The sequence below is a fragment of the Falco biarmicus genome, chromosome 3 (genome assembly GCF_023638135.1).
Source record: "Falco biarmicus isolate bFalBia1 chromosome 3, bFalBia1.pri, whole genome shotgun sequence".
NCBI classification, from domain to species: domain Eukaryota; kingdom Metazoa; phylum Chordata; class Aves; order Falconiformes; family Falconidae; genus Falco; species Falco biarmicus.
This window is the reverse complement of record NC_079290.1, coordinates 4,037,160-4,062,964: the sequence shown is the minus strand read 5'-3', so window position 1 is coordinate 4,062,964 and position 25,805 is coordinate 4,037,160. Positions and strand designations below refer to the sequence as shown.

General features: G+C 42.8%; 1 protein-coding gene across 1 annotated transcript in view; it reads left to right on the top strand.

Moving 5' to 3' along the window:
- COL22A1 (collagen type XXII alpha 1 chain) overlaps positions 1 to 25,402 on the top strand; it is a 237,326-nt gene extending 211,924 nt beyond the window's left edge. The window contains exons 48-65 of the mRNA XM_056333390.1: positions 1,079 to 1,132; positions 1,943 to 1,996; positions 3,503 to 3,556; positions 4,852 to 4,905; positions 5,704 to 5,757; positions 7,655 to 7,708; positions 8,307 to 8,351; positions 9,316 to 9,369; positions 10,387 to 10,440; positions 13,024 to 13,077; positions 15,622 to 15,693; positions 17,445 to 17,480; positions 17,743 to 17,787; positions 18,090 to 18,269; positions 20,514 to 20,580; positions 21,947 to 22,129; positions 22,502 to 22,579; positions 23,527 to 25,402. Coding sequence (XP_056189365.1) covers positions 1,079 to 1,132; positions 1,943 to 1,996; positions 3,503 to 3,556; positions 4,852 to 4,905; positions 5,704 to 5,757; positions 7,655 to 7,708; positions 8,307 to 8,351; positions 9,316 to 9,369; positions 10,387 to 10,440; positions 13,024 to 13,077; positions 15,622 to 15,693; positions 17,445 to 17,480; positions 17,743 to 17,787; positions 18,090 to 18,269; positions 20,514 to 20,580; positions 21,947 to 22,129; positions 22,502 to 22,579; positions 23,527 to 23,714 — 1,380 coding nt within the window. The 3' untranslated portion in view covers positions 23,715 to 25,402. The remainder of the gene's footprint in view (positions 1 to 1,078; positions 1,133 to 1,942; positions 1,997 to 3,502; positions 3,557 to 4,851; positions 4,906 to 5,703; positions 5,758 to 7,654; positions 7,709 to 8,306; positions 8,352 to 9,315; positions 9,370 to 10,386; positions 10,441 to 13,023; positions 13,078 to 15,621; positions 15,694 to 17,444; positions 17,481 to 17,742; positions 17,788 to 18,089; positions 18,270 to 20,513; positions 20,581 to 21,946; positions 22,130 to 22,501; positions 22,580 to 23,526) is intronic.
- The last annotated feature ends 403 nt before the right edge of the window (positions 25,403 to 25,805 follow it).

The window sequence follows — 25,805 nt, the reverse complement described above, 5'->3', positions numbered from 1 at the left end:
GACCAATTTTAAACTGTACATGTGCATGTAAAGTAAAATCAAGTAATTGATTAATAGTCTAACTTGCATTCAGTAAAAAGGCAGATACACAGAGTTTGCAAATGTTAAAAGAAAATACGTAAGACCCCTAAGAAGGCACAAAGACAGTCTTTGCGATTCCTTTCTAACATTAAGAGGATCCTTTCAGAGGAAGACTGAAAGAGCTCTGCACTTCTGAAGATGTAGTATATTTTTCTTAACACCATCCAAACTAGTGTTAGGTCCTATTTTGAAATAGAGCAGTAGAACTGCACATCTTTGCTCATGAGCAGCTTCATGCCTTCTGGCAATATGAATTAGGCCTCTTTTAATTAAGAAATAGCAGCCTTCCCTCCCCCCACTTGTCTCCTAGCTCCCATGTTCTAACCAGAATATTATTTCCACGGCCAGTAATTCATTAGTGCATTGTTCATAATTTGTTCTTCATCATCTCAGTATTTTTCACTGTATGAGACTCATTTTGCCTTACTTTAAGCATTGGTAATACAGGCACCTACACTTGCGTTAGCTGTCTCTGTTCTGTCATCGCTAGGAAAGAAGAGAGAAAGAGAAAGAGAAAAAGAGAAAGAGAAAGAGAAAGAGGCACTTTCTGGGTATGAATTTTCTCACTGGGCCTTAGAAATGCAAATTTTATTGCAGCTCTCTCTGAAGGGAGAGCAGATTACTAGCTCATAGTGTGGACAACTTTGTTGGGCCAAATGATTCCTTAGCGATATCCGATTTAGTGAAGTTCCTAACAACCTGTCTACTTTCTAACGAGGTGTAAGTCCTCTTCATGTACATGAGACTACATCACCAAAAAAATGTGCTATGCTGGGACTGTTCAAAGGCCATTCTTCACATATATTCCTGGCTCCAACATTAGTAGTGAAAGTCTAGGGAAGAATTGAAGAGGAGGGCAAGCAGGACTCAGTCCTAATTTGTGATTTTAATGCTCAAATCTCCAAGTGCTTTATGAAATAGGTCTAAAAGCTGATACAATAGTGAATCTAAGTGACTTTCAGTGGCTTTTTTTTTTTTTTTTTTTTTTCATTATCAGGGTGCTAAAGGAGACCGTGGTATGACTGGGGATGCAGGAGAAAAAGGTGAACAGGTAAAAACAGTGTGTGCTTTCCAGCAGTGCCATCACTGTGATTGTTCCTTCAATAACTCATGTGACATCTGTAAAGGAATATCCTTGTCAAAGGCAGAGGAGGAAGGTGGGAGCTCTTCATCACTGATAAACCTCAAATGGGCTATGCTGAACAGTGGAACTATAGCAGTCTTCCACAGGCTTCCATCCCTATCTCCAATAAAACCCTTCCCGTATGATTGGTTTCCTCACCTCTAGATCGAATGCGGTCTATTCTCTACAATACCTGACTGGATAATGCCTAGATGAGATCTGGGAGGTCAGATGTCTTTGGGTTGAAAAAGCCAGTGTTTCTGTCTGACTTAGAAGATGAATGTAAGGATGACTTCTTTTAGGAGAGACTGAGATGCCACAGGAAAGAGGAGGATGGTCTAAATTAGAGCAAACTTTCATAGTCAATTTTGCCAAAGGCTGAGTCAATAGCTTAAGGTGCAAATAAGCACTTCAATGAGATTTGTAGACTCTTTTAAAGAGGTTTCCTGCCTGACCTCCTGCCTTGTACAATTCCACAGTATCTGTTGTCATCTTCCATTAGCTTAGACTGAAGTACACATTAGAAAAAGTACACCTTAAATTTTACTATGTTTATTTCTGAAATACATGCTTTAAGAAATAAGGTTTTGCTTTAAAAAGCCATGGTTCTTTACTTCCTTATAACCAGATTTCTGTGTATTGTCTCATTTTGATGTTGCCTCACAATGTTCAATCACCAGTTAACTTTTATACAACTAGAAATGTGCATAATGCATAAAGAAACTCTTTTTTCTGCAGGGCCACCCTGGAATGCCCGGCTTCTCGGGGGCTCCTGGAAACCCTGGTCCACCTGTAAGTTCCTCTGTTGCAAAGATAGTCCTGTACTTTCCTTATTAATAAAGGTTGTTGCAAGCTCCACGGGGAAGAAGACCGTTCCCATCTGTATGTGCATTGTATTTGCCTTTTCCAGTGGGTTCCAAATGGTCCCCTGGGTGTCTTAGAGTTCTCCTCTCATGATAATTACTATTTAATACATTAGCCACTTCTCACTGCTGGCTTCAACTCACTCTGTAAATTGATGCTAAGCTTCAGTCACCCTCTTTATACAAGGCAATGATGATGCAAACTCTTCCACAGAGACTACTTAGTAGTGTGTATATAGCTGTTTTCTTTTATGTGAAATAAGTTGTCATTCTAGAACCAGCAGATCTAAGAGTGTTGTAATTCTCAATTTTATGTGGTGGTATGAGACTGGATTTTCCCCAGTTTTCATATCCTATGGGTTACTTTTGAATGTAAAAGCCTCTTACACATGTCCCTCTCCATCACTGTCCTTCTCATTCCTGATTTTACTGTCTCTGCAAATACAGAGGTGACAGTGCAGAAGCAGGGCTGAAATAACTTGGCTCTCCTGCTTGTGATAACATTGCTTACGCCCTCCAAGAGATGGGACTTTTCCTGAGTGAAGGCCTTTTCTTTCCAAACCACCTTTCTTTGCCCAGTCATCACTACTCATATTGCTGCTTACAGTGCAGTTTGGCTCTGCCATGCTGAGGGTGTGCAGCCTTTGTCTGTTCTGGGGATCAGCACAGTCTCTTCAAAGCTGAATTTACATTGCACTGACTAAATGACAAGAGGTACCAGAAAAGAGGATTAGGTTAGAATTCTGTTTTCAGATGGTAGCAGTGCCTAAAGGATGCTGAATGCTTTGTCACTGGGACAACATGTGGGCTTGCTTTGTGGGTCATTCGCTGTCCCAAGAGCATTATTTAAGCAGTTAATAACACAGACACATTTACCGTGTCTGTATTAACCTCATACTGCCACAGCCATAGGGCTATTCCAGTAGGATTAAAACTCTTAAAATTTTCCTATGAGACCCTCTGAATAGACTCACAGTCAAAGGAAATGTGCAAAGTAAAACTGAGCCTGTCAAAGCAGAGCACTATGTGATGTTATCCAAGATACTTTTTCTTCAACTTTTGCTGACTTTTTCCTCTGTCTGCGTTGACTTGTGGCTCCAGGAGTTTGTCTGCCACAGCATGTGCTTCAAACTGGTCCCATAATTTCTGTTCTTTAGAGTTATTTTTGTCACAAGATTGGGTTTTTCCTATTTCCCCCCTATTTTCAGAAGGAAGAGCCGGGACCAAACTCAAATATCAGACTATTTTTGGCTTTGGAGACTGATTGCATGCAGAGGTTGGCACTGCTTTTCTGTGATGAATGAAGAAATGATGGAATAAATACTGAACTGAGTGACTGAAGAAAACGTCAGTGTTGCCAGCTGTGGTAGGGAGTGTGTTGACAAATGTACAAATGCGTTAATTACTCATGTAGTTTCTGCTTTATTTTGTTCAGGGACCAGATGGGGCACCAGGACCAATGGGACCAGCAGGAAGCCCAGGAGACATAGTAAGTTCTGAGCTGTGTGTTTCACCTACATTTAGATCTGTGAAGTAAAGCTGAGCTGGAACCCATGTAATGTCCTTTGAAATCTTTCCAAAATATCCAGCCTGAATCAACTCTACATCTGCAAGTAGGACCTCCACAAATAACCACAGATGACTCTGTTCTTGCAGATTTGTTTACGCACCAAATGAAACTCTGAATTAGCCAAAATATAATCCAGTCCATGGGACTTCTGAGGAGGTTTTTGCACCTCTCATCTGTCTGTCCTTGTTATTAACATCTCTTAGCCTCTAGAACGGGATGACTAAATCTGTTGGGATGCTTCGTGACTCAGGCTAACACCTGAATGGTGCATGGGGACTGTCAAAATGAAACTAGCAACTTGTTGAAGGATGTCATGGCACAGACTGCTCAGAAGCCAGAACCTGAGACCATTCCCTAGCACCAAAGTACTAATACAGATGTAATTTTTGAGAAGTCCGTGAAGAATTTTGCTACAGCTGTTCCATTTGAAGGGTGTTCAGATGCTATGTTATAGTAATACATCAGAAAACCCTGGGGGGGACAGGTAATCTGATTGATGCTAACTTCAGGCTGAAGAGGAAAAAGTGAACCTTTCCTGAGTAATGCATGCTGTTGAGCTGGAACAGTTTAAGATTGTGTAATTCTGTGATTAATTTCTAGAGCAGGGTTTCCTAATGAGCAACGTGCCTTTTTCGGATCTATTTCAACCAGAACTTCATCACAAGTGAACAGTGATGGTCCTTCTGATTATGAAATCAGTGAGCAATCACAGCATAGACAGGCTGGCTTAAATTCCCTTTCAAATGGATGATCGAGGTTGAGACACTGAAAGACCTGGGACGCTATTGTCCAGTCCTATGAACTAAGGAGATTTCTTGGGACTGAGGGCAAGGCACTAGTCAAAATTACTCATTTGATAGGTATAAAAAACAGATCTTCTACTTCCCGGCTAGATATCACATGCAGGAAGTTTAGGACTAAAAACAATTAAACTTCAGAAAAAAATTACCAGTGATTTCAGTGGTTTCTCTATCTGTAACAACTTATAGCTAATACTGGATATTGTATACAAAAAGAAAGCCTCCAGTTTAATTGAGAAGGAATTCAAGGAAACCTTGTACACTGTGTGACATGGGCTACAAGACCAGCTTCCCACAGTTGTCCCTTGTCAGACTACATATTTGATAATGTGGAGTCTATCTATCTTCTATCTTCAGCTGACAGAAGCATCTGAGGAGCTTGTCTGACCCACGGTGTTTCTGCTTTATTTCCAGGGTAAAGATGGCCCTCCAGGTCCACAGGGCCCACCAGGGTTGCCTGGACTGCCAGTGAGTGCAATTCAGCTCCTTCTAATTCAATACATCAAACTGTTAATAAACACATAGGTGTGTAAAACAAGAGGTGACATTTCTGAGGTGTTTTGAAGGCTATGCACGATCTGTTATGGTATCTGTTATGTTGATGTTGTGTCCTTGGCTGTATTTGATCACTTTAAAGCTAAGTGTTAATCACCAGGCTGAATCAGGTCTGTTCCTTATCTGTCTCCTCACTGGAAGAAATACTATTATGCAAAGCACAAAAACCAGCTAATAGCTCTAGTTTAAGGGCACAAAAATTCATTGAATGAAATACTGTCTTTATCTCAATCCACAGTCAAAATAGTCCCTTTGCACTGACTCAAGTTCAAGTGCATCTTGGACATAGACTCTTCTCTTCTGGAAAATGTATTAGTATAAAATTTGGGGTTTTTTAAATCTGTCATGAGGATGGGCCAGAACTATTTCCAGTGTAAAGCAGCACAGTTGAATGAAGATAATGGCATTATAATGTTATATAACAGCTGTTTTCAGAATCCTGTTTTAAGACTGTTGGGGTGCTTGCCTTGCTGCAAAGGAGAAAACCCCTTGGACTTGCCATGCTGGAAAATGGAAGTTTATGTTGTTGTGGTGTGGCCAGGAAAGGTTTATGGCTGAGCTATAGTAATAGGGAAGTTTTTGGAGGATTATGCAAATTCAAGTATGCCACAATGAAGCAGAGCTGTCACCGTGAAACTCGCACTGACAAAACCCACGCCAATCTTCCCTGTTGACTCCTTCCTTACACCCTGTTTTGCATTTCATTTACAGGGCATTGCTGGGAATGATGGCAAAGATGGCAAGCCAGGATCTCTTGGTGAACCGGTAATGTAATTTAAAATTGTTTTGCTCAGGCAATCAGAGCCTGCTTCCAGTTATTGTTTTTGGATCTGTGGGTGCCTTGAGGGAGCGTGGAGCCTGTTTGCACATCTGTTTTTTAACACCAGAAGGACTATATTGTCTCAAGCAATTTATAAGAGTTACACACTAGCGATCTTGAAAAGAAACTGGGTTCTTTTACAGCTACCATAAATACACTAAAACTTAGTGATTCCACTTTTACAGCTATCGTAAATATCGCCGAGAAAGAAGGTTGTCTTGTAACATTAAACCTAGTGATCCATTTTTTACGTAGAAGATTATGGGGCATAAAAAGTTTAGAGGAGGTGTCTTTAAAAAAGCCTTTTCTGGATTGCTCTGTGACAGTTCTGTTGTCCAGGATTAGAGGTTTTATATTTGATTTTCTCTACTTAGTTTACACTTGCATTTGCTGAGGGGGGAAAAAGCTGAGCCATGAAGTTGTCAGCCAAAAGGAAACGTTAATAAATTGGGCAGTGAAGGCCATTCCTTGCAGCTGTGTTTGTTGTATGAACAATGTGCTTCCAGTATCTGCCATTGCCAGCCTTTCTGTACCTTGTAAATGGAACTTAGTGGTTCCGGAAGGAACCACCAGTTGTGGTGGTCTGACCCTGGCTGGGATGCCAGGAGCCCACCAAAGCTGCTCTATTACTTCCCCCTTCAATTGGACAGGAAAGAGAAAAATATAATGAAAAGCTCATGGGTTGAGATAAGGACAGGAAGACATCACTCAGCAATTACCATCACGGGCAAACCAGACTCAAATTGGGGAAATCAGTTAATTTATTACCAATCAAATCAGAGTAGGATAATGAGAAATAAACCCAAAACTTAAAAACACCTTCCTCCCACCCACACCTTCTTCCCAGGCTCAGCTTTACTCCTGATTACCTTCTCATCCCTAGCAGTGCAGGGGACTGGGAATGGGGTTGCAGTCTGTTCATCACATGCTGTCTCTGCCATCCTCACACTCTGCTCCAGCCCGGGGTCCCTGCCACGAGAGACAGCCCTCCATGAACTGCTCCAGCGGGAGCCCTTCCCATGGGCTGCAGTTCTTCACCCCCTGCCCCGGGGGAGGGGGCTGCTCCCCCGGGGGCCTCATGGGCCGTGGGCGCCGTGGGCTGGGGGGGAATCTCTGCTCCAGGCCTGGAGCAGCTCCAGCCCCTCCTGCACTGGCCAGGGGGGCTACAGAGATGTTGCTCTCACATACTCTCACTCCTTTCTTTCTGGCTGCGATTTGTTGCACAGGGTTTTTTTCCCCTTCTTAAGTATTTTACCCCCAAGGCGCTACCAGTGTTGCTGATGGGCTCAGCCTCGGCGAGCATGGGTCTGTCTTGGAGCTGGCTGGCATGGCCTCTATGGGACATGGGGGAAGCTTCTGTCAGCTTCTCACAGAAGCCACCCCCTGCTACCAAAACCTTGCCAGGCAAACCCAATATACTAGTCATTAGGACAGCTGGTGTGGGGAGCAGCACTTGTCACAGCAGCTGCAGGCAGTTGTGTAGTTGCATCAAAACACCTGGTTCCTATGTGCAGTTGCTGATTTTGTATATGCTGACTAGGTGTTGGTGCAGTTCTGTGCATTACCCCTCTGACATTAAAGCCTGTAAAGGTGCAGCAGTCCAAAGGTGTAAGCTGCCTTTGAACCTGAAAGGCTGTGTTCCTGGCAGTGCAGGTAGCGGTATGTATGGGCCTGTCTGTCACTACTGTCCTCTTTGCACGCTCACACTCCGGCATTGCGGGAGGAACCCTGGGCAATCACAGCTCTCAGTGCTGTTACACCCAAGGGAGAAGAGCATGAAGTCTTCAACAGCAGAGAGATGGACCTAAGACTAACAAACATGAACATGATTGTTTCTCATAGGGAAAGCCTGGAGAACCAGGGCTCCCAGGCCAGGAGGGTGCCAGAGGCTTACCGGTAAGTGCTGCTCTAAAGGGTTCCATCCAGTCACTCTTCTGTACTGTAGCTTTTGTTGGGCAGATGAGGTACGTTACTGATGCAGACATATACCAAGGAGCTGGCCTGGTTGAGAATAGTCATGGCATTGTGAGTAAATAAATAACTAAATAAATAATTTAACAAAAATTGAACACAGACATTTCCAAATCCTTCACACTTGGAGTGGGTCCCTTATCTAGAAGTTAAAGCCACAACCTCATGACACCCCTTCTACCAGAAGGCATAGTCACATCTGTAGCACTTGGGTTCTGTTACATGTCCTCTGAAAGGATGGGGACAATGAAATTTAGGGTTAAATAATTTATTAGCTAGTCACAACAGGAATACACACACTACAGTCTTGGTCTTGCAGTGTAAGGAGCTATGGAAAGCTCTTCCTGTGATGTGACCTTTCCTAATCGCTCCCTGGGACATGGCAACTCTATGCTGACCAGTCCCCAGTAATCTTAGGCAAAACTAGGACGGAAGGTTTTTAAGTAAACGTTCAAGCTAGACTTTTCTTAGTGTTTTGTGCATCATAGTAATAGATAATTATTGACTTCATTCTCATTTGTAGGGTTTCAAAGGTCAGAGAGGAGATACAGGTCCCCCAGGTCCCCGGGTAAGTAATGTGTACCTCCCATATGATCCGCTGGAGAAAGACTGTGTGAATTGAAGTTGACCTTTCTGAGGCAATAGGTTAAAATGATGCCTGATCTGTTTTTAACTTGTCTGTTTTCAACTACAACTCCATGGGCCACACCTATGGCATAAAATCACAGCAGCTGCCTTCATTCCCTCTGCTGAAGTTCTGGTTCTGAGCAAGGTGAAGCAGGTGGTAGAGCTGAGTGCTCTGATGCTCTGCTTGAGAGAGCCCCTTGTGAGGAAGTTCAAAGGATGCCTCCATACCACATCCCTCGGGTATGAATGCTGACATACAAGATAAGGAACCCTACTGCACTTGTTGGACAAGCATCTATCAGCTCTCCTTCAAAAATGTCTAAGAAGGGCAAAATAAGTTCAGGAACAAAATTTACAGAGGAGAGAATAGAAATGTCTCTAGCCGTTCGACTTGGTTTCCTGTGGATCATAAAACCCAAAACTCAAGTCCTGCATGAAAAGTTGGTCTTCTTTCTGTTCTGAGCCATACAGTACATTCAATAATCTCCTTGGTATAGAGAGTGGAATACAAAACTGTGAATATCCTTTTGCCTAATTCTGGCTTTTCACAGGGAGATAAAATGCTCTGCCTGCAGGAGAGTAGCTGAAAAATGTAGTTCTGGAGTTCCTCATCTCTTCCTCATGGTAGTTTCTGTATCATGAATAGGTTGGCAGCTTTCAGTGACCGCACTAGCCATAGCAAATATTCTGCTGGAAAGGAGTGTACTGTCTTGTGCACCACTTACAGAAGATGCTGTATATGTTTATAGGCTGTGTGTCATGTATGATGAACAATGCTCTTGTTGGCTTGAAAAAAGTTTTCACTGAGCTCAGTCCAATATTGCAGAAATCCCATACTGCTTATGGTGTTTCTGGTCTGTCTTTGACCTTGAGCTGATCTTTTTTTTCTTTTTGCTGAATTGCAGGGGGAGCCAGGTGTGACAGGCCCTGCTGGGCGTGAGGGGCCACCAGGGAAGGATGTAAGTGTACTATTTTGAGCAGAAACTAATCTCCTTCTCCCTGACAAATGAAGTTTTTAATTCACAGCAGCCCTGACCTAACAGCTGCAGAAACTGCAATAAAGGGTGAATTACTGCAGCAGTGCACAGGGAATGATTTGTGCAAAGGTCGTTAGGGTAACAAAGAATTTGAGGGCTTTGTCACTGCTCAGCTGCTGACGCTAAAATGTCAGCTATATCTTTGGAAAAGCAGAGAAAGCTGTGTTGTTTGAGTCCCAGGCTGTGCTGCATAGCCACGGACCTGCTTTCTGCCACCCCATTCCAAGCAGCACTTCAATTTGCAGGTCCCACTGGGCCAGGTTCTGCCGTGCTTCCTCTGCCAAAGCTGTACCTTACTGAGTGCGTAGCTGCACTGAGATCTGGGAAACGCCTGTGGAATAAGATGCTGCTGCTCAGAGGAAAAAGAGGCAGTATGAACAGATCCTCTGACACTATTAGTGTCACATGCAGTCAGGTAACAAAGTCCTGGGAGAGTGCAGCTGATGTGGGATCCTGCTGCAGCTGCTGAGCAGTGTACCCAGAGGCTGATGGGCCACTGCCGTGGGACTTGGGGAAGTGGTTTCTCATTTGCTCACTCCTTGTATCACTGGAAAACTGTTGTGCTGTAAATGGTCCCCTACAAAGGAAAATGGAAGATAGAACTAAGGGAACCCCTCAAAGAAGAAAGAAGCAGGTCTGAAGTTGCCCTCAAGAGAGAACAAAGTAGTCAGTTCTTGAGAAATACTAGAGAAATCCATCTTTAAGATAACCTGATAATAATGGTTTCTGCCTGTAATCTGCCTGTAAAGTGATAGATGTTTAAAATTCAAAAGACTGGTCTTCCTCATGCATAACTGAAAAGGGATAGTGAGCCTCCTTGAATGCTGTTTCCCCCTAATATATGAACAGTGTAATTTAGTAGGGACATTTTAAAATTCCCGTTTGCTCATCTTTATGTCAGATCTTTCTCACTCACCAGAATATGGTTCTTCATTTCAGGGTGATACTGGTCCCATAGGACCACAGGGCCCTCGAGGACTCAGAGGTCCGCCGGTGAGTTTTCTGTCCTGACAAGCCATTTTTGGAGGTACATTGTGTATAGTGGGAATGTCCTGCAGTCCAGAACTCTGGTTTGGAAGGAGAGTCTTAAGCAAGATTCAGGTGATGTTTGATTAAAATATTTTGCCTACTTCGAGAAAGACAAATCAGAATGATTGCTAGAAACTGGTGAAGACTTCTGATACTGCAGTGGGATGATGGTTGCTGACTGAGTGGGAAGAATGGTTTAATGGATTCTGCCAGGACTGCAGTGTCAGAACTGTTCATATTCCACTCCTGCCTCTGGCATCTCCCTCGTTTCTTACAGTGCCTCAGTTTTCAAAAGTAGAGACTAACTGTGGGTGCCCAGTTAGAGATATGTGGGGTCCAGTTGTCATACTATTCATTTTTCTCACGCTTTCTGTAAACTATTCTTTTTTCGGGGGAGGGGGGAAGCATAATTTTAGGAAAATATTTGTTTAACTGTAGAGTTTTATTACAACTTCAGTGGAGAAATGGCAATTCAGTTGACATTTCAGAAAGTGTCATTTGGAATGGTTGAGAAATTACTTTTATTAATTTCATGGTTTTTTCAATTCTCTCTTGAAAATCAACCCTTTCCAAATTTGAATGCAGGTCTCTCTTGCTGAACCTAGGCACATCTTTAATATGTTGCAGTGAGTGATTTTGTTTCCTATTTGGAAGACCTGCTAGTGAAACAGATTCTACAACACGTCTCATAATCAGAGCAAAATGCTGATTCAACTAGCAATGCCAGGAGCTGGAGCGGCAGGTCCCTCTGAGCTGGGAGGGTAGGGGTTTAAATTAGAGTGCAGGAACATATGGAGAGCTCCTGTATCTACCTTGTAATTTACCTCATTATTCCTGTACTGCTGGCATCGCTCACTAATGCGTCATGCCCCTGCACAACACTATCAATGAATAAAAAGATTTGAGAAATCAGAAATTATCATAACTCCAGGCCATATTGTTCTTTGGAGAAGAGATGCTTGGGGTTTTGCATGTTGGGGGGCAAAGTATCAATTTCTCTTGTTCTTCCTCTGCTTTGTTTCTTCTCTAATAAGGAGTGTGAGGCATGATTTTTGGAAATTGCCAGCAAAAGGGCTGCTCTTTATGGTCAACTCTAATGCAGGGAAAAACATCACTGCTTGGCGAGTTGGGAGGAAAGAGGAACAGGGTGTAGAATTTCATCTCACCCAAATTTAGTTGGTGTAGATGGTCAGCTTAGGTACTTCGATAAGAAATGGTGAGAAACAGGTCCTTTTAAAGGATGATTTGGCTTATTCTGAGTTGTCTGGTGTCAGGCAAGGATCAAGTGCCTCAAGGCTTTAAAACAAGGGTTTTTCTCCATTTCACAAAAAAAGGGGAAGCCTGAGATGATTAGAAAATAGATGCCTAGCCTCTGGACCCTGATTCAGATGGTAGCCCTGAGAAGATGATAGTAGACATAATTTGCTGGACCTACCTCAATTGTGGGAGAGAGGAAGTGCGGTAACACAGGAAGGTGTGGGGGAAGCTGCAGATATCTGCCAGCTAGTGCAGAGCAGTTTAACCTTGACCAGTGAGTTGCCAAGAGGTGCTTCAAACATGGACTAAAGGGGCCAGTCTGAACACTGGTGACTTGGAGCAGCTCCATCCATCCAGGAGGATGCTGCATATGATAAGGATAAAAGTGAGGAAAAGGAGGAGAAGAAAGAGTGCTGCCTTGGTCGTCTTCAGACTAGGGGATTTGGGTCCACATCTCTCAGTTTTTGTCCTGAGATGGGGTCAGCCATGCAATCAGGGATGCAGAAATTGTGGGGTCAATTGAAAATAAGAGATCCTTACTCTGCAGTCTGCCAAGAGAGGAGACTGGACAACACTAAAGAAATCCCTGCTGGTGCAGCAGTAGGTGGATATTTTTAACTGTTGCATGTTGTGGTTTAACCCCAGCCAGCAATTAAGTACCATGCAGCTGTTTGCTCACTCTTCCCCTCCCCCTGCCCCCAGCCCCAGTGGGATGGGGAGGAGAATTAGAAAAAGGTAAAACCCATGAGTTGAGATAAGAACATTTTAACAATTGCAATAAGTTTAAAAAACCCCAACCAATAACAATAACAACAACAACAATAACTATAATTAAAAGGAGAGAGAAAAAGAGAGGAATAAAACCAAGGGGGGAGGGAAAACCCAAACAAGCGATGCACAATGCAGTTGCTCACCACCCACTGACGGATGCCCAGCCAGTCCTTGAGCAAAAATTGCCCCTCCAGCCAACTCCCCCCAGTTTATATACTGAGCAGGATATTCCATAGTATGGAATATCCCTTTGGCTAGTTGGGTCAGATGTCCTGGCTACACTCTCTCCCAGCTTCTTGTGCACATCTCACTGGCAGAACATGGGAAGCTGAAAAGTCACTGACTTAGGCTAAGCACTACTGAGCAAGGATTGAAACATCAGTATGTTAACAACATTGTTCTCATGCTAAATCCAAAACATAGCACTGAACCAGCTAATAAGAAGAAAATTAACTCTGTCCTAGCTGAAACCAGAACATAGTATACATTACTTCACTAATCTTTTTCCTTTTGACACAGGGCAAGAATGGATTGCCTGGATCTGCAGGAGAACCTGGCCCAGCAGGTAACCCTGTAAGTACCACAAAGGGAAACTCATGCACCAAGTAGTTATGTCAAGGAGAAGTGACTGATGAAGTACAGATGGGGTGGATTATGTGTAGCTACTTACCATCCCTGAAGTTGCCATGTGTGAAGGTCGCTGATCTGAAAATCAGTGGCTGGCCATGACATTGAAGGGGGGTTTGGCTATGTTCCTGAAACTGAGCTGCTAGCTGGGTCATCATTTTTCCCAGCAGAATTTAAGTGTTCGTGGAAAAAAAACAAAATGAATGATTAACTGGTATGGAAAAAAGATTGGCATGCCTCAATTTCACCAGTAGCTTTAATTTTGCCAAGCATAGAGTGTGCAGCCAGCAGACGCTTGTCACAAGGAAGGAGAGGGCCTCAGGGAGTTGGCAGACTGCCATCGAGGAATAGCAGCAGCAGAAAAATCCTCCCCAGGCACTTGGGGAAAGAGCAGACAGTGGGCAGTAAACCAAGATCACTAAGCAGAATGAAACACCCCTGGGGGCATCCTGTGTAGAAGAACAGCATGGTAATGAAGAGCTGTAAGGAGGACAGTGAGGAGCTGGTTGGGTTTTTTGTGGGTTTTTTTTTTTTCTCTGTTTTGCTGCTGCAAATTATTCAGGATTCAGCAAATCCATGCAAATGTAGCTTTGTGTCCAGTAGCATCTATTCCAATGCATGGCTCTTCCCCCTCCTTGTCCACCTAGGCATTACAGCTTGCTGGGCTGTTAGATTCAGATAGAAACAAAGGCACAGCAGGAGAAATCTGAAAAACCTAAACAGCACTTTATTCTTCTTTATGGCCTTTGCAATGCCATAAAGCAACCTCAGCCTCACCACAGACTTGTGCCCTGAGCATCTGTTGCTTTGCTGCAGGGATGTCTTCTAAGTGGCCGTAGAGAAGCAAACACCACCATTCTGCATGGGGAGGTGATAGCTCACAGATTACAGGTGGGGCAGGGGTGGTGCAGTCTCTCAGCCTTTCTGCAGCCAAGAATAAGTGTTACAGTTTTTTTCTCCTTGACATAATTTCTTCTTACCTTCCTGGGACTACTGCCATTGCTTCTTACCCCATAGATCCCTGCTGTTACCTTTTCAACTCTCATTTCTTCTTCTCATCATGCCCACACTTGTTCCCAATTCCTGTTACTGATTTTTTTACTTTCTGCTTCTTCACTGGTCCACTGTGGCTTTGGGATGCCTTGTGAGTGCAAAATGGGGGTTATTTTTTCATCATCTTCTTGTTATCACATTGCCTGGACAGTCAGCCAGTGACCCCGGTACTCAGAGGAAGCTTCCTGCACAAACACAGAACTACAGCTGTCTCTGCTCCAGAGGATTTAGAGTCCAAAAATAACATACGAGACTGAAAAATTATAAATTCAGATCGATGAGAAAGGGGAAACAATGAGACAGTGTCGGTCAGCAGAACAGACAGTCGTCTCATCAGTACACTTCTCAGTCATTAAAATGAATCCTCTCCCTTTCGTAAAGGTTATTATGGGAAGTATTTCCTTGTGCTGTACACAAATCCATTTATTTCCAGCCTTGTCTGGAAATGCATTAATTTCCTTCACAATGTGGGGCGACAACCCGATATATTATATTTCTATTTTGAAAAAAAGGAGAAGCGAGAAAGGTTATCATGGCAATAAGGCTTTCTTTTCCACCTTCACCATTGCTGACTCGTAATTACAAGGTAAAACCTGCCAGGAGCCTTCCCCTTTTGCATCTGCTCTTTGACAGTGCCCGTCCCAATTCACAGGGCTTATGCTTAAGCCTGCACACAGCAATGCAGCCCAGCCCCTGAAATCTGCAGGGCTGATTGCATACCTGAAAGCCATGTGCTTTGTGCCTGTCAGGTTCATTGGTGATCATTTCATCATTGCATGAGACCAGCTTAAAATGAAGACAAGTTTTACTCTAAGGAGAAAAAGCGGTATGTGCTGAATGAGAAGGTAGGGGACAAAGTTGTGAAAGAAAAGCTTAAAAGAAGGTAGGAAAAAATACCAGAAGTGTTTTTGAGACGGCTCTGTGTCATGAACTACCATTTAAGCTGCCCTGATCTGTAAGAAAAAGGGATAGTTTAGCAGAATATCACAAGAGATAAGTAAAAGGCTGACATTTTTTAAATTGAACCTGGAAATAAAGGCAAAATAAATAGCTGTCTGTTGATTGTATTCTCAGATTTGAGCGGTATGACCACCTGCACCATTTCCCTGTCATTGCCCGTCACAGAATTTCCACTCTGCGACATCACCCTATAAACCCTGCAGTGCCAGGAGAGCCACTGAACACACCTCCGGACACTCCCATAATCATTACTTCCTTTTCATCTTTTCACAGGGACCCCACATAGCTTATTAATAATGCAAGCATGGTGTTTGCAGTCTGCTTTTCTAAATTGCTTTATTCTTCCTTTCCTTGTCAGTTTTGGGAGTCCTGCTGCTACGGTGAAATTTCCCACTTCCAATGTATCTGTTAATGCATGCTCTGGAAAAGAGATGTTGGAGAAAGGGCTGCTAGTTACTGTCTCATTTCTGCCCTAAGGGTCCTAAAGGCAATAAAGGAGAAAGTGGCAGCCCAGGACTCCCTGGCTTCATAGGACCCCGAGGACCACCTGTAAGTATATCTGGAGATGCATCACACCCACTCATAACCTGTTTTTAAAGTTTGGACTGATGAAGATGGGATACCATCATCTTTAATTAGATTAAAAAAAAAAAAAAAAAACAAAAAAACAAACCACAAACATAAGCAGGAGACCTGACAGATCTAGAAGCTATAAACTTTTTCTTCCAAAGGAAACAACTGCAAAAATAGCATTTTTGATATGGATGTAACATCCATAATCTCATTTACTGAGCTAATACCTCAGTAATCAGTCAGCCCTGATAACATGCGCATTAATCGGACTGGTTCAATAGTCTTCTTAATATGGGTATAGGGTATTTAGGTTCTCAGCTGCTGTCTCTGCATGAGCCCCGGAAAGATTAAATAGGGAAGTTTTAAGTGCTGATAATAATATAGGTATTTATGATATTTGCTGTTCTAAGGCAAATTCCTTTGTTACCAGCAACAGAGGTACATTGCAATTAAGGAGTTCATGTACCTCCCAAAGTGATCTAAATTATAACTATACATGTGAGAACATCGCAGCCTTGAAATCCAGTATCTTTAGCCTTTCCAAGGCAAGTAAAATATGTTACATTCCACTGGAAGAATGGAAAAGGTGAATGTTAGGTAAATATTTTTGTTTCTTGCTCTGTTGTGACTTAAAATGAGATTTTAAAGGTTTTCATATGATTGTAGCACAGCTGAATCTTCCACAGGATGATTTTTTTTTTTTTTTAAATGATTGGAAAGGGAGTTTCATGATGAAGAGAGGAGAAAGAAATATTTCTCTGGAAAATTAATTTAAAGCAGCAAACGTGGTGGCCATTTAAAAGTGCAGTGGCCCTAAGGAATACTCAAGTGAGCCTGATGTTGCCTAATTTGAGTTTGATGTGAACACACATTGCTCCTGTGTGCATGTATAGATGCTAGCACTGACAAAGATGTGTTTCCCTGTTGTGGTAAAAACACCACCTGCATGCGCACATTATAGATATTATCAAGATTGTGGATTATGAATGGACTATAAAGAGGAATCTTTCACAGAACTTTAGCAATAACTAGTTTAATGTTTGTTTTGCTTAATCAATGCACTTCAGGACTGCGGTGATATTTTTTTCGTTGAAATGCAAAAATGCAAATTTGTATTGCCTAATTATCACATTAGCAATGCAGAATACAGGAGAAACAATCCTAATAGGGTGTTCAAACGGAGGTTAATTAATGTAATTCTGAAATACACACAAGCTTTCAGGCTCAAACTTGCTTTATCGCTGGCTCTGTATGCGTTATCTTGGCTGGTGTAATACATGATGGTACCTCTACTTACAAAATTTACTTCCATTACAACTTTAGATTATTATGGGTATAATATTGACACTGCTTCAGCTAAAACAACCCAAGTAAAGTGTATGAAGATTTGTGAAATGTTTGTCAGTGAAAGAAATAAAATGTATTGAAAGCAGGAATGTAGTTTCATGGAAACATCTGTCCTGCTCTCATCTGGTTTGTTAGAAATTAATTACTGTTATTTACATTTACATGATATGCAGCTTCACTAAAAAGTGCTTTCTAAATAGTGGGATGTATCTTTCCAGGAATGACCTATAGCAGTAATATAAGGATAAATCATCCAATCCCGCTGCTGTGTCGCAGAAAACTTGGGCTCTAAACAGAAAGTAAGACTTGGGGTTATTAGGTAGGGTCTTTTTTCTAAGTCCTCACAGTGTGGTGCTAAAATCACTCTCTGTATCTCTCAGGGAGAACCAGGAGAGAAGGGTCCTCCCGGAAAAGAGGTAAGTTAACTTCCCAGTTGTTTCAAAGTAGGGCTGGTGTCTTAGGAAAAAACATCAAAGATGCTGTATCAGTTGCAACAAACTGATATTTTTTTTCTCAAATTGTTGATATTTGAGAGCAAACAGGAAACTGTCAAGAATCTGTGGGATTTCCAGGGAAATAAATTTTCCTCAAGTCACAAGAATCATTGCAAAGGCATGTGCTTTTTAATTTACTCTTACTATGGATAGCTCTTTAATGCTTACTCCTATTTTGTTGCAGGGTGCACCAGGGAAACCGGGTGAAATTGGCTCCAAAGGAGAGAGGGTAAGTTGGAGAATATTATTAGTTATTTCATTACAAGGAAATAAAGAGAGCTATTTTGCACTAAGGGCTAGGGAGAGGGGTCATTCAAGAGCGAAGAGTGGCCTGTAGAGATCTGCCATGCTTCCCACCCTCCCGGTCCTGTTTAATCATTCTCCGTCAGTAATAATTTGTGGATCATTTGTAATGCACCAGATGTTGTATTCAGTAACTTTGCCAGCTCAGCTATTTGTGTTTCGCTGTGCTTGGAAATCAGAAGTTTGCCTCTTATTCTGTGGTGGTAATATAGGGTTTTTTTCACTTAGGGAGAGCCTGGCATCAAAGGCGAAAAAGGCCCTCAAGGAGAAAAGGGTCCTCCAGGTGATCCTGGGATACCTGGTCATAAAGGCCATCCAGGACTGATGGGTCCCCACGGACCCCCAGGAGACACTGGGCAAGTTGGACCTCCTGGTCCTCCAGGACAGCCAGGATTTCCAGGACCAAGGGTAAGATGGCCAGAGAAGGGCTTTGTACAGTAATTTTACTGCCACATGGTGTGATCAGAAAAGTGCCTAAGATTACAGTAAGGCTGATAGGAATGAAAGCAAGTGTGTGTTATAATGGGGAGGCAGTGTTTTTATCTCTTGATCCATAGAAAGAGCTATAACATATCTTCAGGGAATTGTTGTGGGGATGTTGGATTGAACTTCAGGAGAGCTGAGCAATTCAGACCTATAGCCAGGGCAGCCAGTCCCTGACGCCTTATACCCCTAAAAGCCTAAATCAGGTCATATGGCTATAGCCATGGGTCTGGGGTCTGAAAAAGCTTCTTTCTCCAAGGGCGTTAATGCGTAGCATTTCATACAGAGGTCTTACCCCTTCCTCTGCTGCTGGTTGTTATGAGACACAAAATGCTGAGCTGTGGAAAGGTCACTGCTCTATTCCTGGAAATCCTGGAGTCAGCTCATCAGACTTCACAAAATCCTATTTTAGTTTAATATTCTCTCTCTTCTTTCTCTTCTTTCTTTTTCTTTTTTTCTCTCTCTCTTTTTTTTTTTTTTTTTTTTTTTTCCTAACGGGAAACAACTTCACTACTGAGAGTACCTGAGGGTACTGTATGTAGCAGAATGAAAAGAACCTACCAACCCTAGTGAAGGCACTATGCCCATTCTGAGGATGATTTTCAGATTACCTTGGAGGGGAATAGACAGTGAAATAATCTCTGATGTAAAAGCTGGAAAAATTTTAGACAAAGCATTTCTTTGTGTGTCTCAACAACATCGAGATTCGATGAAATCAAATAATTATTATGAAGATTTAATGCAACTAATAGGATGAAAACTTGAAAAGATAATTTGTAAGGCTTTCAAAGGAAGTTCTGCAATTGCATTTACTACTGGGATATTCACTACAAACTATCACAAATAGTTACTATTTAATGAGAAAATTGTTTCTTTTGTCGCCAACAAACACATCTTTTTCTCATGCAAAATTTGTGTTGGGAAGAAGCCAGCAAATAGACCAACTCTACTTATCAGCAATGTTATAGGTTAAAATTGAAACGTCTCTTAGCTACTTAATGAAATCTACATTTCTTATTGAAGAGTAACTTGTGATTTAGAAGACCACACTAGGTGTTTACAAACAGAGGTCACAGACTGCATCCTTGTATGTTAAAGGATGGGTGTGAGGGAGAAGCAACACTTTCATGCAAATAGCTCATACACAAAAGAATGCAGTATTTAGGTTGACCAGAAGTTTTTTCAAAACTGGCAGAAATTCAAAGAATAGTTTGAGCCAAAAAATGAAAAGTGCTTTTCAAGTGAAACGTCTCACTTTGTGATTTATAAAGGAAAACATTTTATCTTGCTGGTTCAAAATGGTTTATTTTTTAAATATAGCTACATTTTTTTTAAATTTTTTTTTTTAGTTTACACAAAGACAAGTGTATGGTTACCCTAAAATCACTTTTTTTTCATTTCCTTGGAAAGCCACAACCTACAGAATTCTCCTTCCACCTACTAAAAATGCTTTCATCATTTTTTCAGTTGCATCATCCAGAGCTGTTGTCCACATAGCTTTGAGTTTTGACAGCTATTACAGCTGTTCAACAGCAATGTCGCACAAAAGAGCAAAGAGAATTGATGAAATATACTGCCCTTGAAGACTGGGTAGGGGACCAAGGCCAGGCAGCCACATCCTCTGTCTCCCTTCAACAGCCTGAAATCAGACAGAATCTTGTGCTTGTTTGGAAGAATGAGTATTATACGCGTAGACTGGCTTCTGTTCCCTGAGATAAGGCCTGTTGGCAGGCAGTGCACCCAGTATGAGTGTTTATAGCAAGTCTAGATACCCACCTAACTGCTCTGGGGGCGTGCATACTTCTTTCTGCAAGGAAACATGCAATGCTGAAAAAGGAGGTAAGCTTTCCACTATGATCTCATAGGGCAGAGGATGTCTTCTGATTAAATTTCTACTACTTCTCCTATGAGTGTATAGGAGGAAGATTTTCTCTAGGAAGGAGACAATGTCCCAGCAAAGGCTTCCTGCTCATACCGTTGAGCCCATGGCTTGCCAGGAAGTTGGGAATTGTGGATTTTTTGAGTCCCTTTACACTCTTCTTTCAGGCAGTTCCAGTATGCTGTGGGTGGTGAAATGCAAACCACTAAACCCTTTGTGGAGGGTTTAATTTGCACATCCCCTGGCTGTGATTATTATGTTTTGTTATTGCTGTGATTATTACCCTCTAGGGCGAACCCCCATCTCTAGAGACTTTGAGAAGGCTCATCCAAGAGGAGCTAGCCAAGCAGCTAGATGGTAAGTAATCAGTTTTGTGAAGCCAGAAGATTTATCTGAGAGTGTGAAAGACACCTTCCATAGCTGTGGCGGCACCTGCTTATGGAAGGCAATATTGCAATAAGCCTGCCTGAAAGGAGGAACGTTTGAAATGAAATGTGCTTAGCAAGCTTTACCATTCCCCAAGGTTGAAGTTCCAGGCAATAGCAGAGGGGCTTACTCTCTTCATCAGCTGAAGAACGTCTGTGCTAAGCATCTCATGGCTTTTCTACCAAACCAGCTCTGCTGCAGACTCCTTCCTGCAGATGTCTGGGCTGAGATGGTAGAACAAGAGAAGATCAAATTCAAAGAGATTAATTTGGGGCTCTTAAAGAGAAAGTAATCAGAGAAGGATGTAAACTTGCTTTTGAGGTCCCAGCTGGAGGAGAAAGGTTCCTAATTTTTGACTATGACATTTGATACTCACCAGTATAAGAGGGGGTGGATGTAGGCTGCTGCTTCGCTCAAAGTACATGAATTGCAGACCACTACTGACCCCATTTACAGTGAGATGCAGAACTGTAGTGCTACTTCTCAAACGGCTCTTGGAGCAGCTGACACCTAGCTGCAGGCATTTTCCTCCATGCTAAAGATCACAGTTCAAAGGAGTGATTTATTTGAAGGATTTTATTCACACACTCTCAGAGTTCCAATTCCACACCAATCTAAAAGCACTCAAGATTTTGCATCAATGAAGAGAAGATAGAAAACCCTTCTCACTCTATTCTGTAGGGTGTTTTTGTGATGCTGAGTAAGTCTTAAGAGCTCTCTAGGCTGTTCAGGGTCTTAATATGGAAGTGGCAAGCAATGTGCCTGCTTGGCAATTGGAGAATATGCTGCTTTAGTTTCAGACCTCACAGCCAGAGATAGGTACATTAGCTTTAACTCCACATGCGTAACAACCCAGAAGAAGAAAAGTAAGTTTTCTGCCTACAGAGCAGTCATGTAGCATCGCACTCTGTGTAGCAGAAGCAGTGGAAACAGGCTTTTCTTTTCAGAGCAGCAATGTTTCCAATCTGACAGAAATCCACCAGCTGCACAGCTAAAGGAAGGGACATTTCAGCTCTGTGGTGGACAAGGAGCAGAGGATGATATAAATGTTTAGGATTAAGTATGAAATTTGGAGGAAGTATAAAGCTACTGAGAAATGAGGATTAAATAATTTAGAGAGGGTCAGGGAGGCACCATCGTGGCTTACAGGGAAGGATTATGTAGGGACAACAAATCGGTGGCCCTGAAAAATTGATCTGTGGCACTATTTGGACTTCACTGGGCCACTGGTTCTGGCTCTTCATCTCTTGGAATACTGACCTTCTAGTCTAACAAAACCATTTCCCTCTCTTTACAGCAAAGTTAGCCTATCTCCTGGCACAGATACAGCCTGCACAAGTAAAAGCATCCCATGGCAGACCAGGACCTCCTGGTCCCCCCGGGAAGGAAGGACTCCCAGGAAGAACTGGCCCTCCAGGAGAACCTGGCCGGCCTGGACAGACTGGGTCTGAAGGGCCACCTGGACCAATTGGTCCCAAAGGCGAGTGAAACCTGGTGTGTTTGGGCAGGCAGATAAATGGGTGTGTCCACCGCACTTGGGCATCCACCTCTCCTGTTAGTAGCATCTAAGTGGTCCTCAAAATGCATGTGTTAGAAGCAGCCTTATTCTGTTGAATCAGAGATGGTGAATGTGACCATCATGTTGCTCATGTTCTCATGTGTTCCACCTCTGGCCAGAATTGTGGTTGGGTGAGTCTACATTCCCACTTAACCTCCCATCTCAGAGGACTAGCCACAGCTAGGAACTATTTTTAGCAGATATGTTGCCTTCAGTGTGGAAGACCTATGGTAGTATTCTTTAGCTCTGTCAATCATGATCATCAGTTCATTATTTTTCTTTGCCTCTCTACAGGAGAAAGAGGAGAAAAGGGTGAGAAAGGAGACACTGGCATTGGCCAACGAGGGGAAATAGGTCCTCCAGGAATTCCAGGTGTGTTTATTGAGGACATTCCACAAAACACATCACTCAGAACTGCTACAAGGACACAGATCTCTGCCATATTAGATAGATGATCAGGATAACATAAATACAGCTTACAGAATTCCTGTAGAAAATGGCTCAAAGGGAAGAAATATACCACTGGCATCATATCTGGCCACCTTTGTTTACTCATCCTGATCGACAGGTATAATGATTCATCTCGGTAGCAGCTAGGTTAACTGACCTTTGGGACAAATCCAAGTGAAGCTTTAATTACTGGATACACTGTGAAGTGTCCTATCTGCCCTTGCCAGAATCTTGTTATGACCAAGCTGAACCCAGAGACTCAGGCAGTTTCAGATGTTATAAAAGGTCATATCCAACACCTGTGCCTCAGGCATACAGCTCGTGCTTTACCTTTGCTGGCACAGGAGCAGCAAATACATTTTGTTTTTTTAGGAGCCGTTGATCAGTTTTGCCTTCACCCTGTTTAGTTGGGGGAGGAGACTACGGGAAGCCTTCATAACTCCATGGTCTGCGTTTGGCAAACTGACCCTGCATTGCCTTAAATTCACAATGGACCCACTATCCTTTGTACAAATGAGTTATATCCCAAAGTTGCCTCTTGCCTCCAGCTTTCCCATCCTCACCTCCTCTCTGTGAGGACTCTATGTCATGAGCTGGCCTGTGAAGCTGCACAACTTCAGTGTGGTGATAGAGGAAGAGCAGCCATAGCAGGGTTGTGCAGCCCAGGGATGCCGTAAGGGGTGGAAATCTTCCTTTCAGAGCAGACACACTTGTCACATCCTTGTAGATACCTGCTAGCCATACCCAGATCTGTCGAAGCTGATGGCTGCATCCCAGTTTGGCAGCAAAGCCATCTCCTGTGATTTTACACTGCTGAGTACTGCACCCTGGGGGTGTCACTCATCAAAGTCATTTTGTTTTTATTTTAGGCCTCCCAGGGGAGCCTGGTTATGCCAAAGATGGGGTGCCAGGACCGCCCGGCCCTCAAGGGGAAGCTGGTTTGCCTGGTCTCTTGGGTCCACAGGGACCTCCAGGAGCCAACGGACAGTGTGACCCTGCTCAGTGTGCTTACTATGCAAGCCTGGCTGCCAGACCTGCCAATGTCAAAGGGCCCTAGCATGCCAGGAGTATCCTCAGACTTGTTTTTGAAACTTGAATTCATCACGTCTGCCAAGAGCTCTCAGATGTCTTCAACTGTGTTTCTTTCGTGGGAGGCCTTCTAAAGGCCACAAATGCTGCCGGTCGGTCAGAATATTTTTATGAATTATAATATTATTATTATTATCTTTGATGTGATATGTGAATTTGGTTTTGGTTTCTCTAACATCAGGGCATATTAAAATATTAAAAATAAGTGTTTTTTCCTCTTTTGAAGAGCATATAATATCAATGCATTGTGTAGCCTTTTACGCAAAACCATTCTAATGCCAAAATTTTGTATGCTATCTGGTTAATTCTTTCCAAAGCTTTACCTGTCACCCTTGAAATGGGAATCAAATCCTGCAGCCTGGGGTATTAACTGTGAGAAGCAGGCTTTTTACAAGATTGTTGGTGCTATCTGCCATCCCTGTGGAAGGGAGGGAGTTAAAGCCATGCCAAAGCTGGAAAGGAGGCCTCCAGTACATTCAACTCACAATGGACAGAGAGTTACGAACAGCCAGTGTTTGTTTCCAAGAAGATCCCTGTTAAACGTAAAGTTCTGCCCACAGGTGAATCTGTATCCTATAGGAGCAACTTTTTATGGGACCATGTGGGATCTCACAGTAAGGCCTGAAGAAGCCACAGAGATGATCTAAGCCTCCTCACGGCTCCTTGTGCAAGAACTTCAGTACTCAGAGGGTTTGGTTCTACCAGATGGAGCTTATCTTCCTTCCGTCAGGGAGATGCCTCCACAAAAAGCTTTGATGCTGTCCTCTGTCAGCTCAGGGATGCCAAATCCCTGTTCATTGTCAGTGCACACACAGCTCCCTACCGCTTCTTCACCCAAAAGTCAGCCAGAGAACACAGAAAGTCACCTGGTGTTAAAAATCTCAGGAAGCCAAGTGTGACTTCACCATTTTGGATGAACCACTATGACAATAACTTGGCAAGGCTGTGTTTTAGATGGTAGGTGAGAAGTTGCAGGTTGGTTGTTCAGAAACCTGGAGGAAATTATCTTTGAGAGCAAAAGCAAAAAGTCAGATGCTGGCCCTTTTCTCCTATCAGCTAATTGCCAAAATCAACCTGAGAATGCAAAGAGAAAGTAAAGAGGGGATAGAGTCTGAAAAAGACCTTCATGATACAACATTCATGAGTTTAACCCTCTGACCAAGACGTGCCCGCCCACCCACAAAGGTGAGGATCTGAGAGGTGATCGAGCCTTGGATATATGTGCCAGCCAGCAAAGCAGCTGCATTTTCTAAACTCTTCTGCACAAAGCAGTTTGTAGTGGGAGACTGGAGTAATGAACCTGACACAGGCACTAAGTGCTGAATGTGTTTGGAAATCTCATCCGGTCTTTTGGAGATGGAAAAGAGGCACCCTGCCCTGCTGGCATGTTCACCATATGGCATGGTGCTTCCAAGCTGGCTAAGCCAGACACAAGCCACAGCTGCGTATAACCACCCCGGGATCAGACCCTGAGGCTAAATCCCAGAGATTGGAGCCACCCTCTCACCCAACAGCAGATACAATTTGCCTCTGCTTTACTGAAAAATGAAATTAAATAACATGTTCACGTGCCAGGGTTAAACAGTTTTTACTGTGTAGCTCTCAGTGGTGCTATTTTTGCTATTTCTTATGCAAATAAACTCTGATTTGATTTTACTGTGTTTCTTGCTATGGAAAGAGCAATCAAAGTGAAAATATTGTGAAGTGAAAAGCTTACGACTTTTAAGTAACTCTCAGTGGTATATCTGTTACTGTACTACATCTTAGGTCAGCTTGCCCTATTTCTGTATTAAGCAAGCATGTCGATCACATTGTATTTAACCATTTTTCCCAGTCCAGGCTAAGTGAGATTTGACCCCCCAGTGGTGAGGCAGAACAGGGTTCCTACTCAAGAGTTACCTCCCAACATGGCACAAGACATCGTTTTGAATAAATGTGATGGCAATGAGCAGGTTTTATGGAGGTCAAACATGTTAGCTGGACCATGTTAGTATGACATTTAATTCCTGTCGTGACAGTGACTCAGCCTCTGGAGATTGTCTCTCATCATCTGTGTATG